This window comes from Medicago sativa, chromosome 7 (genome assembly GCF_051527215.1).
Source record: "Medicago sativa cultivar Bolivia chromosome 7, Bolivia_mono, whole genome shotgun sequence".
NCBI classification, from domain to species: domain Eukaryota; kingdom Viridiplantae; phylum Streptophyta; class Magnoliopsida; order Fabales; family Fabaceae; genus Medicago; species Medicago sativa.
The window spans coordinates 92,597,928-92,613,567 of record NC_140755.1 but is presented as its reverse complement, the minus strand read 5'-3'; the positions used below and the strand labels follow the sequence as shown (position 1 = coordinate 92,613,567).

The window sequence follows — 15,640 nt, the reverse complement described above, 5'->3', positions numbered from 1 at the left end:
TTGAGAAAAAAGGTGAAAGGTGGATTCTACCTGAGAACAGCAGTTGCCACACATAGGTGGTTTTGTTTCGTTGTTTTGCATGTGTGTTGTACAATCTATACTTGTATTAATAGTCACTGCATCCTTTCTCATACTATATCAAAATGGGAGGACTGTTTGCTATTTGCTATATAGTCACACCCCAATGTATGCCGATGATTTTACCATGTAATATCAATTTGTCAAATTATAAAAGAAACCATAGTCCTATGAAAATTTAAAAAATACCGTCTGGTATTGTCATCAAAATTCAAAAATAAAGAGAGATGAAAAAAAATGAAGGATATGTACAAGGAGAGTGAGAATTGTTTGTCTGTCTGTCTGTCTGTCTGTATATACTCACAAGTCAATTACAAAATATTGAACAGCTAAACCCAAAAACATATTATCTCAATAAAATACAGGAACCTAACTCTTTGCTTGGGGTCGGTACCAGCGATATAGTATTATACAGTCAACTTTCCTATCAACATGATACAAAATTCTGAGCCTTTATACTTTCTCACTGTTGGTCATTCCAATCAATTGGAGAGGGGGTTCGGTTTGCCAACGAAATTATGAAACATATCTTCCTCAGTGTCGACAGTCGGTCATGTCTACCAGATAAACACTCTTTTGTTCCTATAATAACGCCATAGACAGAGGGAGGAGGACTACAATTTTCCGCTCTCAAAGCTTGATAAGCAAGAGTCTGATAAAACAGTAAAAAGCTGTGTATCTACAAATAGCTGCAAAGCCAAGAATTCATGAGCTTAGATGGCAACTATCTATAACAACCATTTAAATCTTATGTAGAGCACCTATGAGTTGTTACCTTAATGAATGGTTGGTCCCTAAGAGGAAAGGAGTCAATGAAGCTATCTTTAAGAAGTAAAGAAACCTGAGGAAAAAAAAATTGAGAATGAGCTAGGAAAAAGGGATCAAAACTACATATTCTTATTTATGTGAGAATATCCAGAAATAAAAAGAATAGCAATAACTTTGTTATGTTACCCTGTCGTTATTTGATTGTACACTAGTTATCGTATGAGATTTCAAATCCGAACAAAGCGAGTCCAAATAGTACCACATGATATTCAAAAACTGAGTTGCAGCTTCAGCCTGCAACAGGTACAAATTAGCAGTTGTCACTGGTGTGAGAATCATCAGAGGCTAGAAGCTGAAAAAATGCTGATTTTTTTATATACAATAAATATTTCTCTAGATTTCAGAAAGAGAACTCCAGTATGGGAACTAAAAAAACCTGGACTTCGTTGCACCTATGTACAGGATGCTTGCTAGCAATTGAACTTTCACTTGAAAGTTTGGCATGAATTGGACTCAACTGAGAAACAAGCTCTCTTTGCTTTGGAAGTCTAGGCAAATGACACATTTTAACCTGCAAAAAGAAAAAAAGTAGAAAATGAAAAAAATGAGAAGAAAACCACATGGTACAGCATAGCTATCCTCTATTAGCGAACACGCTCAACAATGGGATACAAGCCTAAATTTTGGCATTTGTGTATCAATTCTTGCGTCCCAAGGCTTAAAAAACATGAAAACGTATAAGCTCCAATTTGGAGCATCAGCCAAACGTACGGTTGGTGGGGGTATCCACCGTGATTCCAAACGAGAGTATTTAGTGTAAGGTAAGTTTAGCAAGATTGCATAAGATTATCCATTCTTTTAGTGGATCATGCTATCTTTAAAATGTCGTTACAAACCTGATTTTTCATTACATCAACTTGAACAAGATTAGCAGTTTTCATATACAGATCATCTGGTTTATGTTGTATGCCAACCTGCAAGAATAATGGATATTGAATAAACAAACAATGATAAAATTCTTAGAAACACGGAATAAATGGTAAAAAATTGCACTTTGAAGCTTATACTCCATGTATGAGAATTTAACACAATTTATAAAACAGACTGCCTTTCAATAATCAACCCTTGTTTCTCTGTCTCTCCCCCTCCCATTTTCGGCTCATTTCTTTCTTTCAAATTTTCAGAAAAATCAGTAGAAAGAGAAGGCATAACTTCAACATTCATATATAGCGGCGTAAATGAGCAGTGTATCCAACAATTTTGTTTATTGTTTTTATGAACATTTCCCGATACTTATCAGATACATCTTTGATAGGTCTTACCAATGAAAGAAACAGTGACATCTACATATTGTACATCTTCGATACGTCTTACTAACTAAAGACATGAGTTTGTATGTTTTTTTCTTAACACATCTTGTTTTTTAAAAAATTCTCGTATCTATGCGTTCGTGTTGTATCCTATCGTGCTACTATTATGTATCCGGGATTCTTATTGAAACTCGCATCCATAAAAGCAATTAATACATTAATTTTAAAAAAAAAATGATAAATGCTAGTAACACACAATTTCAGCTGGGCTCTACTTGAATTTCACCTGAATATTATGCAAAGCAATGATAAATACTCCTACTAAAGTTATTGGACACAACAAATATAACATGAAACAGCATATCTTATAGAACAACAAAAGGAAACTCACAATATATGGAACTGGGGCGTCAAGAAAATCAATCATTTTTGCAGGCAAAACCTGAAAAGCATGGCCAAGATATTGTTAGACTTTGTAAAGCCCCAAGAAAAATCTGAAACCAGAGGTTGTTGAATTGACAGACTCACCGGGAGCAGTAAACTCTGCCACTGAAAAGGACGAATCAACGGTATAAGAGAAAGCACTACTGCAGATAGAACACCCTGCATTGTGTCAAAAATTGCCAAAATGAAAGGCTCCCTAAAGCAATCCAAACTAATCCACATCAACAAATAATGACCATTGATTAGTATACAATTGTTTGAAACTTACCAAATTTGGGCACACTATTACAACTTGTTTTTCCAATAAAACTCCTGTAACCAATGCCAGCAACTGCCAGTAACATGTATAAAAAAATTGAACCGATTAAGAAGGTAGCAAATTATTTGCAGCTAATACAGCAAATTTTCAGTGACAGATTAACATTGTTGAAGTTCAATTAGAATATGTGCTTACACTATCAAGGGATAGAACTCGACAAGTAGTTGATGTTGTCCATACTGATAATGCAAGGGCTTCCTCAGCAGCTGCCAACTTCGGATTGACCTTTTTACCAAGTAGAGTTGTAAAGAAATCACATATTTATGGATAATAATTGTGTTAAAAATGACTTAAGAATTACCTCAGTTGGTTCAGAACAATCTAAAAAGTTTTCTTTGAAGCCAAGTGAATCAACCGAATGTCGTATATATTGAATAGCTTGTAAATGTTCAAGAGGGTGGAAGACAAATTCACTTCCTCGGGGTGGAAGAGTTTGAGCATGATATCTACACACTATCTGTAGTAAATCATTCTTATGCTCCTATCAAAGTCATTCACACCAAAGAAAACATGTTAAATGCCAATCAACAATCACCTAAATCTAATTAATGCAAAACAAAATGGAAAACTACTTTGCACTAACCATAGCCCATTCCATTAACAAATCATCTCCGTAATCTCTTTCGTTGTTTGGAAAAGGATGATCCTCATCTTCCGACACAATGCTTCGAACTGGACTGCCAGTGAAAACAATATGATATTGAAATTGAACATCAAATCTCATACAAGAAACCACTAACGAAGAAGATGGATGAATGAACTATAGCACATCAGAAAAAGTTATGCACCATAAGGAGGCCATAGATACAAGGAAGCAAACTATTACCAGAAACATATCTCAGAAGCACAATAAAATTAAAACCTAGAATAATATGATTATAGATCGACCACCTGAAAAGTGACTCAGAACTTCCAATGCGTTCCAAGGCACGACCCTGAGCAGGTACAGGTGTTCCAACACTGGGAGAAACTTGCCCGCCTTCACAATTTCCATGCATTCTTTCCACAGAATTATGAGTTTCCGGTCCGTCGAAAGCACATGTATCATGATCTTGTAAATTACTCTTCCCATCCTTCTCTATATCCCTAAACTGACAAAAATCTGAAGCATCACTGGCAGTCACACTTACAGGGGATTGACAGCGAGAATACAATATTTTGGGTGATAACTGTAGGATTTCATCATCAGATATAATGCCAGCAGCAGCAGCGGTAATGGCTGCTGCACCATCAAGAGGTATTGCACAAGCCATCCAGTCACTAAATGACTCCCTGTCCGGTGAGAGTGAGTTAGTATATGAACTCAATTGATCATCTAGTTTTGGTGTCGATGGAATGCAACCAGAAAGAGACTCCCTGTCCGGCGAGTTAGTATCTGAACTCAATTGATCATCTAGTTTTGGCGTCGATGGAATGCAACCAGAAAGAGACTCCCTGTCCGGTGAGTTAGTATATGAACTCAATTGATCATCTAGTTTTGGTGTCGATGGAATGCAACCAGAAAGAGTAATCTCATTTACAAACTGAGTAATCCGGTTCAGACGCTCCTGTGCAATGAGGCTGCATCCAAGTGAGACATAATTAATTCTATTGGATCTAGGGAAAACAAAAGAACAATAAGTACGTCGTCTAGTCAATGAAAGGAACTAACCTGTTTAACATTTCAAAGTGTAACTCAAAGAAAGGAACTTTGGTCAGAAGACAGTAACAACGAGGTGCAGAAACCAGAAAGCGGCTGGATAGGACAGAGGGAATAGAAATAGGAGATGATCTTCCTAATATACCAGGGGGCCTCTGAACAATTTCAGGAACATGTAAGCAAACTCCATAAAGTGGTGTATTGTCTTCTGCCTGATCAAGGTGCACATAATGCGTTTCAGCAATCACCGGTATTTATTTTGAACTGTTTGTGTTTAATTGCTAACCATTTCAAGTTAAAAATTAAAGTTTATAGAAGATGCCAACAAAAAAATTACCTTGAGTGTAAAGACAAATGATAGATCATCTCTGCCTAAATGCTCCTGTGGAGAATAAACAAAAAGGAAAATATTATCTTTGGTCTCAATTTTCAATGGTGCTGAGCGACAGAGCACTTGGGGAATGTTAATTATAAGATAAGAATTTGAGTGATTAATTAGACATTTAAACAAAAATGAAAATCAAGAAATGTAGAGCTTCTGAAAATTTCTCTACATATGCATGCCTTAGTAAGATATGGTATTAGATTATGCATGTATATTACGAATTCACCATCTAAAATGTTGCATTTAACTAGCCCGTAGAATTTTTTTTTGCCTTTCCAAATGAGAGTAAACTGTTTACCTGTCCGTAGACAATTTCGTTTAGTTCACTTAGAGATGGAGTCCTCTCCAACAACCATGCCTGTAAATCAATATTTTAACAAATGAAACAATTTGTGGAAAAACAGCAGCAGCAAGATTGATAAACGAAATGCCAAATTCTACCAAAAAATAAAATATATCAAACTTAGTTTTTAATTTTAAGAAATCATTAAAATCAAAGGTGCACAATAGTATCAGACTCCTGATAAAACCTATGAATGCAAGTCAGTATAACTAGCAGAAGATTTCTCTATATTCCCTAGAATTCTATTCGTTATGTTCATATGCTGTAAACTAACAAGCGAGAGGGCCGGTTTTGTATCTTCAGAAGAAAAAAGAGGTAAACTAAAAACCTTTTTAAAGATAGTATTTAACAAAGAGAAAAAGGACATATCTGATCAAGTATATTAACAGTCAAACAGACCTTAACACCTTCAGGAAAGCAAAAGGAGGCTAAATCCTGCATACGCACTGTGAACCTTCTTGCAGGAGGATATTTGAACAATATCTGCATGTTTACAAAAATGTTTCAGCTATAAGGAAGCAATTAATCCATAACAATGCACTAATGGGACATCTGGAAAAGCTTATTTATAGCTTAATTGAGTTTAAAGTTTAAACTCTGCATAAGCTTATTTTGAGTTTATCTGATGACATACCTGAAAAATAGCTTATAACACGCCTATAGATTGTTTTCAACATATTCTAATAACCTCTTTAAGATAGTTTATGGAAACAGATTTTTTATTAAATTTAAGCGCTCATGCCATAAGTTGTCATGTGATAGGCACTCACTATATAAACATTTAATTGAAATGTTTACTCAAATACCCCTAATTTGTAAACATAAATAGGCAAGAATTGGTTAGAGTTTGTATGCAGGAAATGTTACCATCAACTTATTTGTATGCAGACTTAAATAATCCCTATATCGAGTGTTATAGGCATTTTAAATTGATCAATTTCACCACATTTAGTTGTTCTTTCTTCCTTTTACCTCTAACAAATTTCCTTTTCTCACAAACATGCGTATTAAAGAGATTGATATCTAACAAACCTGAGGTTCCAAAATTGGTTCTGGCGGCCTTTGTTGCTGCATCATTTTGTAATTTAGTAATTCAGACATTTCCTTCTCTCTTTCCCATTTCTTCCTTCTTGCAAATGCCTGCTCCACCGATTCCAAATTAGCATCTGGATGCAGCCCCACAATCACAAAATGTTCAAAGAGCGAGGTTGGCTCCTTATAATTTAAACAATCCTACAATAACATTCAGCGACTTGCTTCAACAGACTGATAAGTTCACGTTTCTGACAAACACGTGTAAGGGACAGAAAGTCGCCTCCTAAAAGTTAGTGCAACAATGTACCAATGTTAACGTTGAGTCTACAAGAAGGAGTGAAGGACATTCCAAATAAATCTTAGCATTAACAATATACACATTACTCATCTACCAGCATGACATGGTTAACTACATGGCTATTCAATATAAGAACAATCTGCGCAATCTAAAATCAAATCATCCAGCATGATATATTCTCTGAGACAAGACATGAAATAACACGAGTAGTTGAAAATTGTTATGATTGATACTAATGTATAACAATTGTGCATCATCAAATATAAACTAATTCCATAATCCACTACTAGTTGCAGTATACAAAAGGATTATAAAAATTGAATACCATAGATTTGGGATGAAGCTGATACCACTGACGTTTCTGGTTTGCCATGACCTCAGGATTGAAAATCGCGGGTAAACCTTCTTCCTTTGACTTTCCACCCCAACCCCATGCCTTCTGCACATGAACTTTTAACTTCTGAAAACTCTGACTACGTTGAAATCCCTTGGTAACAATTTCACTTTTACTTCTCCTATGTGCAACACCAGGCCCTATTTGTGGCAAGCTTGACCCACCACCACCAGAGTACATACTTTGCAATGCTTCCCCGGCAACTCTAAATGCTCCTTCAGACATCTGTTGTAGGACCCGCATTGGAGATGTAGGTCTTACCTCATTTGGTTCTGCTTCTTCTTTTGCATCCATATTTTATTATATACACCTACCTCTTGCTCATGCATTCAACACAAGATTCAAATTTTACCAATTTACATGCAACCCTTTTGATCATTCAACTGAATTTTGATGTTGATTCTTGAATGAGAAGACCCTAGATGGAAATTATCACCAAAGGTCCTCTTTTTTCACATGTAACTGAAATCCTGATATGATTTAACGTTCTTGATTTCAATTTTTTTTCTTTCCAAAATCTGAAACTTTTTCACCTGAATAATAATGGGTGGCAATGTGATTCTGAAATGAATAGAGAATAATGATGATGATGGAGGAATCACAGAAAACAATGTGAGTAATAAAAGAATAATAAAAAAAATAAAAAAATTGAAGTCTTTGAGAATGTTACTTGTAACGGAAACAAGCGTTAGTAAATGCATGGAAATTCAAAAGACCAAAAAAAAAAAAATTGAAAGAAAAAAGAACAACATTGTTGTTTGGTGGGGATAACAAAAACAGGACAGGAGGAATAAGGTGTACGATGTACGTACGTACCTGTTTTGTTTTTCGTGGTTCCTATGGCTTAGTCTTTTTCGTTGACACAAGAGAGCGAGAGAGAAGGGAAGGAAGAAAAAGTGTTGCTAAATATAGAAATTAAAAAAGGAACCAACAAAATTAATAAAAGGGAATGTTGATGATATAATAAGAATTTTATTCCTCTCAAGCTCTCATGTTCAATTCCCTCAAGTGCCAATTTCAGTGGGCAAATCCATACAGAGCTTTGCTCTGGCTTAGAACGGGGCCTCCGCAAGTGGGCGGTGGAATTGGTCCCCTCGGATTAGTCGGTATTTGGATTGGATACCGAGTTTTCAAAAAAATAAAATAATTTATTGACAAAAAGAATTAAGAGTAAAATACTATTCTTATCTACATATTCTTTTGAACAAGTCAAGTTGTTACGACATTATAATATGCAAAGACCGAGTTTAAACCTAGAATTTTTCACTTATTTATTTTTAAGAGGTTAAATTTTTTTAAGAGGTTAAATTTTGATTACTATGTTATTTGATAAAAAAAAAGATTTGATTCATTTGTATATTCTCTATTTATGAAAAATATATACATAATTGAAAGATTAGTGAAATTCGTTCATTTGTATGGTCTACTTACTAAAATCCTACAAATTGATTCTTTATATCTATCTTTCATATAAATAGACTGAAAATAAATGGAGCAAACCAAACTCAATAAAAAAAATAAAAATAGGGTTTGCTCGGTTTATCTATGAATAAATAAACTAGGTGATAAATGTAAATTTACATAAAAGGGCATTTTTAATTCATAATAAAATGTATATCAATTAATATTTATATTATGTTTTCTTTGTCAAGATTTTATATGTACTAGAACGCCGACCCGTGCAACGCACGGGTCTCACGGGCAGGAATAATTTGATACATAATAAAACGAATAATTAATAAAGTTTTTAGTCCCTATAAATATATCAAATTTAGTTTTTAGTCCTCGTAAATTTTGTTGATAGATTTTGGTTTCTATAAAAAATTTCAGCACGTAGTTTAGTCCCTATTAAATTAAAATTTATTTAATTATGCTTAAAATTTTAAATTTTTTAATGATCTGTTACATACTTGTTTAAAACATTATAAAATGTTCCTTCGCTTAAACACATACTAAGCAAAGGCAAGCATACTAACTTGGTTTTATCAATCTGTACTTTTAATTTAACATGTGAATGCGTGGGATCTAGTTACTCAAGCCAAATCAGTATTGGGTTTTCTTCATCAAGCATACCAACTTGGTGAATGACTATCTAACATTCAGAAAAATATTAACACCTTCCGGAGGTAAATCTAAAAATAAATTTCGTACATTTAGAGGTCGAAGCGCTAATAAAAGACAATGATAATAAATTGTTGAATTAATACTTATGGCAATGAATAAATTTATTTAGGTGGACTGGAAAAAGTTTCCTTAGCTAAGTAAATATAGCCGACACAGCAACTTGAAGAAAATTAAAAACCAAACTGTAAAAAACAAAAGGAAAAAACACAGATTATTTAATGTCTGATTTATGCAAATTGAAGGAATTCGATAACAAAGCAAACGGCTCTAGCATTCGAGCAAGCTAAACATCTTTGTCGTCCTTGTGCTCAATTTTGACACGAACAACTCTGGTAGGTTTTGTGGCCGACGTCTGGCCAGCTTCATCATCATCAACAGCCACATAGTCAATGCTTTTAGAGGACCTCTTAGCACCTATTTTGGTGGTTGGTGTGTCAATCACACATGTATTGCTGCATGAGTCCTCAGCCTCTGGTACATCCTGCAGACATCCTGCGACAGGGTTTTCAAATAGTAGAAATGGTTATGGACAAGATGGCGGTCGGATCACCAAAGCAATTAATCCACTGCTTACACAACCAAGCCACAGTCCAGCATATGAAACTCAACCAAGTTACCAATCAAATAGTATCCAGAATCTTTATGGATATAATAATTTTCAGGGTGATGAATCTCTTTCGAGTTATGTGGCTCGCCTGAACACAAATCGGTACTTAAACGAGCATCAAATTGGAAGTCAAAATGAAAATAACATCAATAGTGGAGCTACAGTGCAAGATGTTTTCCTGCAGCAACCACATGGTGGGATTCAAAATGAAGTTTTTCTAGCTAGAGACTCAAGTGGGGCTGAGAATACTGATCAAAACATTTCTTATGTTCAAAACTTAGTATCTCAGAACATATCACAAAATGCAAATGAGCCCAGTACTCCATTTAATGGAAATACTCAACTCTCATTGGATGATATCAAGCACATTCTTTTTGATTCCAATTAATGTAAATGTTGCTTTAGCATCTGAAAAGAAAATACCATCACCTGATTTCAGCACAAGTGGCTAACTATCAGTGATTTTTTCTTGTTGAGGAAAAGACCAAGGGTTATAATTGAATAGAAAACCTTTAGTTGAAATTGTTTAAATTTTAATCTTTAATTTATTTATTTATTTATAATAGTATCAATTTGTCAATTTTTTCTTTTCTTTCTTAGCTATTAGAAATGTCATGTGGCACCTGCATCAATGTCATAATCAATGGGTAAACGATAACCTGTAATGAAATCAGTTTCCTAAAAAAACATAATGAAATCATTATCAATATGATTAAGAAAATTCTAGAGATTACAAAATTATATAACTATATATCTTAACATATGAATATAACTCAACATCCTGTAATGATTTTCAAATGATATGTTTGTGAGTTTGGAGGAAAAGGAAGAATCAAGTAGAAGAAATAAATGACTTTGAGAGCGGAGGGTTTTAAAGGGTTAATATGAAATATATGTTGTTTAATGTACTCGTCTTCTTTTATATTGCGTTTAATAGTATGTCCTACTATAGTAGAGCATAAGAGAACAGTACAAACAGTACCATAAGAAAAAGATACAAATATTGTCCTAATTTTTTAACCATTCTTTGTATTGTTTCATAATTCAAACTTGAAAATTTCCTCAATTCTCATGTTTTGTATGGTTTTATTTTGGTGACTGCAGCTAAGGGCAATGAAGGGTGGACACAGAGCAAGAGTGGGTTCACTGGCTTGGAACAATCATATTCTGACAACAGGAGGAATGGATGGTAAAGTTGTAAACAATGATGTTAGAGTGAGATCTCACATCGTTGAAACATACAGGGGACACAACCAGGAGGTTTGTGGGCTCAAGTGGTCACCCTCAGGACAACAATTGTCAAGTGGTGGAAACGATAATGTTGTTCACATATGGGATAGATCTGTGGTTTCTTCAAATTCACCTACCCGATGGCTTCACAGGTTTGAGGAACACATAGCTGCTGTGAAGGCACTGGCTTGGTGTCCCTCAGGGTAATCTACTGGCTTCTGGTGGAGGTGGAGGTGATCATTGCATTAAGCTGTGGAACACACACACTGGTGCAAGATTGAATTCAGTTGACACTGGATTGCAAGTATGTGCTCTGCTATGGAACCAGAATGAGCGTGAGCTACTAAGCTCACATGGCTTCACCGAGAACCAGCTTACCCTTTGGAAGTATCCTTCTATGGTGAAAATGGCAGATCTCAACGGTCACACTTCGAGGGTGATGTATATGGCGCAAAGTCCAGATGGGTGTACAGTGGCATCTGCGGCTGCAGATGAAACTCTTAGATTTTGGAATGTCTTTGGGAGCCCAGCAGAAGCATGCAAAGCCACACCAAAGACATATAATGAGCCCTTTGCTAATTTCACCCGTATTCGTTGAAGATGATGACTTGTGTTACTCATGCAAACCTGAGCTGCAACATCTTAGTAGTTTTTTTGAGGTTGCAATATCTTGAAGATAGTCCTATACTCTTAGTTTTGTAATTAAAAAAGATTGTTTAATTTTTTTATGGTATCCCCCGTTCTAGTTTTTGTAGGTGTATGTAGATACAGTCCTATTATTTTTTACGGGAAGATACACATTTATACAGACCTATTTTTGTAGAAAGCAAATGTATACACACATAACTTCAAAATTAATGGACATGATAGGATTTTTTTATTTTCACTTTGATTTTTTATCTTTCTGTTTTTTTTTTGGGAAGAGCCCCCAGGTCCGCAAGTCGGCTTGTTGTATGAGTCAAGTGCATGGATTTAGATTCTTTGCTTTTGAAGTTTTCACATTTATCCGTCTTTAGGTTAGTTGTGATGCATTCATGATAATGTTCATTTACAGTGTCTTTTTACTGTAAAGGGAATCACAATTAGCAATGAATGGACGTTCAGGGACTTCTCACAAGTAGTGAGTTATGACAGTTATTTGTTTGGGTAAAAGTTGTGACTTTTTTATTCTTCTGTCATGTCAGGTGAGTAAAACTACGAGGACAACAAGTCAACAATCCATCAGCCATCTAGTGGACTCTTTCACAAATTTGATGAGTTGATCCTATTGGGAAAAAGGAACTTGCTTTACTTTGGGTGCAGTCCTCACATTACCATGAACCCATCAGAATTTTTATTAGACCTTGCAAATGGAAACATGATTGATATTTCTGTACCATCAGAGTTAGAGAATAAAGTGCATATGGAAACCATCACTTGTGCAAGAGGTAAGGAAATTCTCAAGATCTTATTGTCAGTTTTATTATCATTTGCGTTAAAACAGAAAATAGTGGCTTTCTTAATTTCATTATTGTATGATACCAGTGTTTGTTTTAATTTTATGCAGATTAACAAAGCCAAAAGGATATGTGAGAGCTTGATAGCTTCGGATGGTACTGATCTGAAGTTTGAAGAAGCTTTTTGCTTATTCCTTCTTGGACTGGTATGTGATAATTTTGGACTCTAATTATTGGTGCTGCCATCATAAAGTATTTAGATATTTTGAATCTTGGTTTCCTGCATCAATATGTTTTTCAGCGATTTCCCAATTTTCTACGAGAAAGTAGAAACAATTCATCAACACAGTTCTTCATTAATGTTGTCTTCAATCTAGGTCCACAGGGGTTGAGGCAGTTGAAAACCTGAAGCAGTTTGAGTTGAACTCAAATCCAAAATATAATTCAGTCGTGGGGAAGGCTATAATTGATGCTTCAGCTGCAAACCCATCACTTGTATTTCTCTTGTCATCATGTTCGTTCAGTTTCTCACTCTTGTTTTCCTTCAAGATATGCATTTGAAATGCTTTTGGTGCCTTTGTATGTCGCACAAATTTCTTGACTGACATTTCATTCTATTTTAGTCGGGAGGACCCTAGCGGTTAAGCATGTTCTTTCCACGGCAGTTAACTGGCATCTGATATGAGCTGGAGATTGTCAAAGAAAACATATTTTTTTGGGCTGGAAGCATGGGAGTTAATGGGGCTAATAGTTGGTTTAGAAATCCGAGAAGTCAATGACATGATTCTCTTGAGCCACAGGTTATCCGTTTTGGAAGAGATCAAAGAGATTAGAATTGATCAGTTTTCAACAAATAGGTTTTCCTCACCTACATTTTTGTGTCTCTTAGTGCACGTGCTCTTGATTGTTTGCGACTTTGTGTCTGATTTCATCATGATTTTGGTGCTTTTATGTGTCTCTACGGCAAGCTTAATGTCAAACAAAGGATGGGGAGTATAGCAGTCTACCAGGTTCATTCGTTCATGTCGAGAAAGAGGCTGCTGGCTCTCAAGCTGGTGAATTAAGCGGTGCTAAGTCCGTTAATGCACACAGGCTTTCTTTAACTTCACCATCACCTTTGTCCGGTCTTCGTCGGTTCTCTTACCTTGGATGGGGAGACTTGGTTTACATAGAGGGATCAAAAAATTGCATTAAACGAGTTTTCAAAAGACAGTATTATTGGTGAAGGAGAATATTTAGAAGCTACTAAATGATCAGTGAGTATTGGAAATGTATTTAATTGTATTGCAGGATTTTATTTTTTTTATTCAGTTCTAAAACTCTTCATTGTTCTAAACTGTGCATATCAGTACTCACCTTTGAAAATGGAAAAATACTGAACTAGCTTCATCCTTCTAGATTCTTATGTGTAGAATTAATGAAATGTATAGAGGTACTTGCATGGAAATAAACTGACTAGCTTCATCCTTCTGGAGCATCCGGAATCTGACAAAGCTCCACTATTTGTAAGATGCTTAAGCTATAGGTTACCCCTCAATTCTTAAACTGTGCATATCAGTACTCACATTTGAAAATGGGAAAAAAATCTAGATTCTTATATGTAGAATTTATGAAATGTATAGAGGTACTTGCATGGAAATAAACTACAGGTTACCCCTCAATTCTTAAATAGTTAAAGACCATTTCAATTTGAATTTCACGAAGATTTGGCTAGATAGAGAGTCTTTTGAGTCACTCCAAATCACTACCCTCCATTTTATTTTAATCTAATGGTCCTTATTAATTCGTCCAGCGTGTGCACTCTCATTCCCTTGTTGCGGCGTTTGGCAAAAAAAAAAATAGTGTTAGGTCTTCTTCAATTATCGGTAAACATGAACAAATTGCATTACCACAGCCTTCAATTCTTCGTTTCACATGGTGCTATTTTATGTCATTGAATTCTACATTCTAAATGTTTTTGCCAAAAGCTTTAATTTAAACTTTGACGAAATTGAAATAAGAATTTTGATCCATAAAATCCAATGACTTTTGACTTTTCTCCTGCAATTGTTTAGCATTTCTTTTAGAATTCAGTAATTTCATTCTGTTTAGCATTTCTTTTAGAATTCAGTAATTTCATTCTGTAATTGGGTAGTATAGAATTTTCAGGTTTGATTTATTATACCAAAATGTTGGTTGAAGAGGTGAGGTGATTGTGGAAGATCTGAAAATAACTTTTCGATACAACTGAAATTACTACTGAATTGAATTGCTTCACGCATTTTATTTTTGTGAGAAAAAAAACCCTGTTCTTTAAATATGGTGTGGGAGGAAGAAGACCTATTACCGACGACAAGGAAATGATAGAGCAGAAGAGCGCTCATGTGACATGAAATAACAGTTAATCAGGACATCAAATTATAATAAAATGGAGGGTAGTTATTTGGAGTAACTCAAAAAGTTACTCTTGAAGTCAATATATCCCTCATAAAATGTGTGTGTATGTTTGGAATCAGCAAAGAGGTAATCCTTACCTACATTTTTGTGTCTCTTAGTGCACGTGCACTTGATTCTTTGTGACTTTGTGTCTGATTTCATTTTGATTTTGGCCATTTCATTGAGTTGACATAACTTTGCTCTCAAGCTTTTGCAACCACTATGTTGAAATTTGTTGTATCTTAACAAATATATTGCTGCAAATGTTGTCTATTTCTAGTTTCTAGGTAAATTTGCACACTACTGAATATTGGTTAGTATAATTTTGATTCTTGATCCTTAAAAATTCCCCGTTAATTTCAGTTTGTTGCTTTACGAATATGTTAACAATGGAATTTAGAGCTATGGCTTCATGGAGCCATGCGGCAATATGGTTATCTTACATGGGATGCTCGGATTAAAATTCTTCTTGGAACAACTAGTACTAGGATCCAATCAGAACTCTTTTTGCCAAAATTTCGTGTTCTTTTTGTTGATTAGCGTAATTTTACGTAGTTTTTGAAAATTAAACTTCGATATCGGATCTCATCAGAACTCCGCAGTTAAGCGTGTTTGGGCGAGAGTAGTACTAATTAAAGAGTACGATCGTTTAGTTCATGTCCCTGATTTGTTTTGGTAGAAATTAAAAACTTTTGTTATTGATTCATGATTATATTGCATGCTGGTTTTTTCGCATGAGGAAATTGAGCCAAAATGTGTCCATCGAGATATTAAGTTAAGTAATATTCTAATTGATGATGACAATGCAAAAATTT

The 15,640-nt window shown here is 34.9% G+C and overlaps 1 protein-coding gene and 2 pseudogenes across 2 annotated transcripts; 2 read left to right on the top strand and 1 right to left on the bottom strand.

Moving 5' to 3' along the window:
- Nucleotides 1–306: 306 nt before the first annotated feature.
- LOC146910333 (DENN (AEX-3) domain-containing protein) lies at nt 307–7,760 on the bottom strand. 2 transcript variants are annotated; one of them, XM_085727715.1, is made up of 18 exons: nt 6,945–7,760; nt 6,319–6,519; nt 5,686–5,769; nt 5,242–5,301; nt 4,896–4,940; nt 4,571–4,770; nt 3,811–4,479; nt 3,503–3,596; nt 3,221–3,400; nt 3,055–3,144; nt 2,869–2,931; nt 2,685–2,759; nt 2,548–2,598; nt 1,743–1,820; nt 1,283–1,417; nt 1,033–1,140; nt 854–919; nt 307–767 (listed from the first exon to the last, which is right to left on the bottom strand). In XM_085727715.1, exons 1-18 carry the CDS (start codon nt 7,305–7,307, stop codon nt 693–695), a joined length of 2,637 nt encoding a protein of 878 aa, XP_085583841.1. In that variant the 5' UTR covers nt 7,308–7,760; the 3' UTR covers nt 307–692. The 2 variants fall into 2 exon arrangements, 1 of the variants encoding a protein (XP_085583841.1); XR_015019843.1 differs by having other exon boundaries at nt 639–767; nt 1,299–1,417; nt 6,945–7,444.
- Nucleotides 7,761–10,827: 3,067 nt separating this feature from the next.
- Nucleotides 10,828–11,605, top strand: LOC146910332 (cell division cycle 20.1, cofactor of APC complex pseudogene; annotated as a pseudogene).
- A 1,474-nt stretch (nt 11,606–13,079) lies between these two features.
- LOC146910331 (putative receptor-like protein kinase At5g18500) lies at nt 13,080–13,699 on the top strand (annotated as a pseudogene).
- The last annotated feature ends 1,941 nt before the right edge of the window (nt 13,700–15,640 follow it).

What these genes read in the sequence shown, in the direction of transcription:
- LOC146910333 (XM_085727715.1), bottom strand. Translation starts at nt 7,307, where the DNA reads ATGGATGCAAAAGAAGAAGCAGAACCAAATGAGGTAAGACCTACATCT. An exon ending in AGCTTCATCCCAAATCTATG is followed by an intron (nt 6,520 to 6,944) that starts GTATTCAATTTT and finishes ATGTTATTGTAG; the next exon opens with GATTGTTTAAATTATAAGGA. An exon ending in CACTTTGAAATGTTAAACAG is followed by an intron (nt 4,480 to 4,570) that starts GTTAGTTCCTTT and finishes ACTTGGATGCAG; the next exon opens with CCTCATTGCACAGGAGCGTC.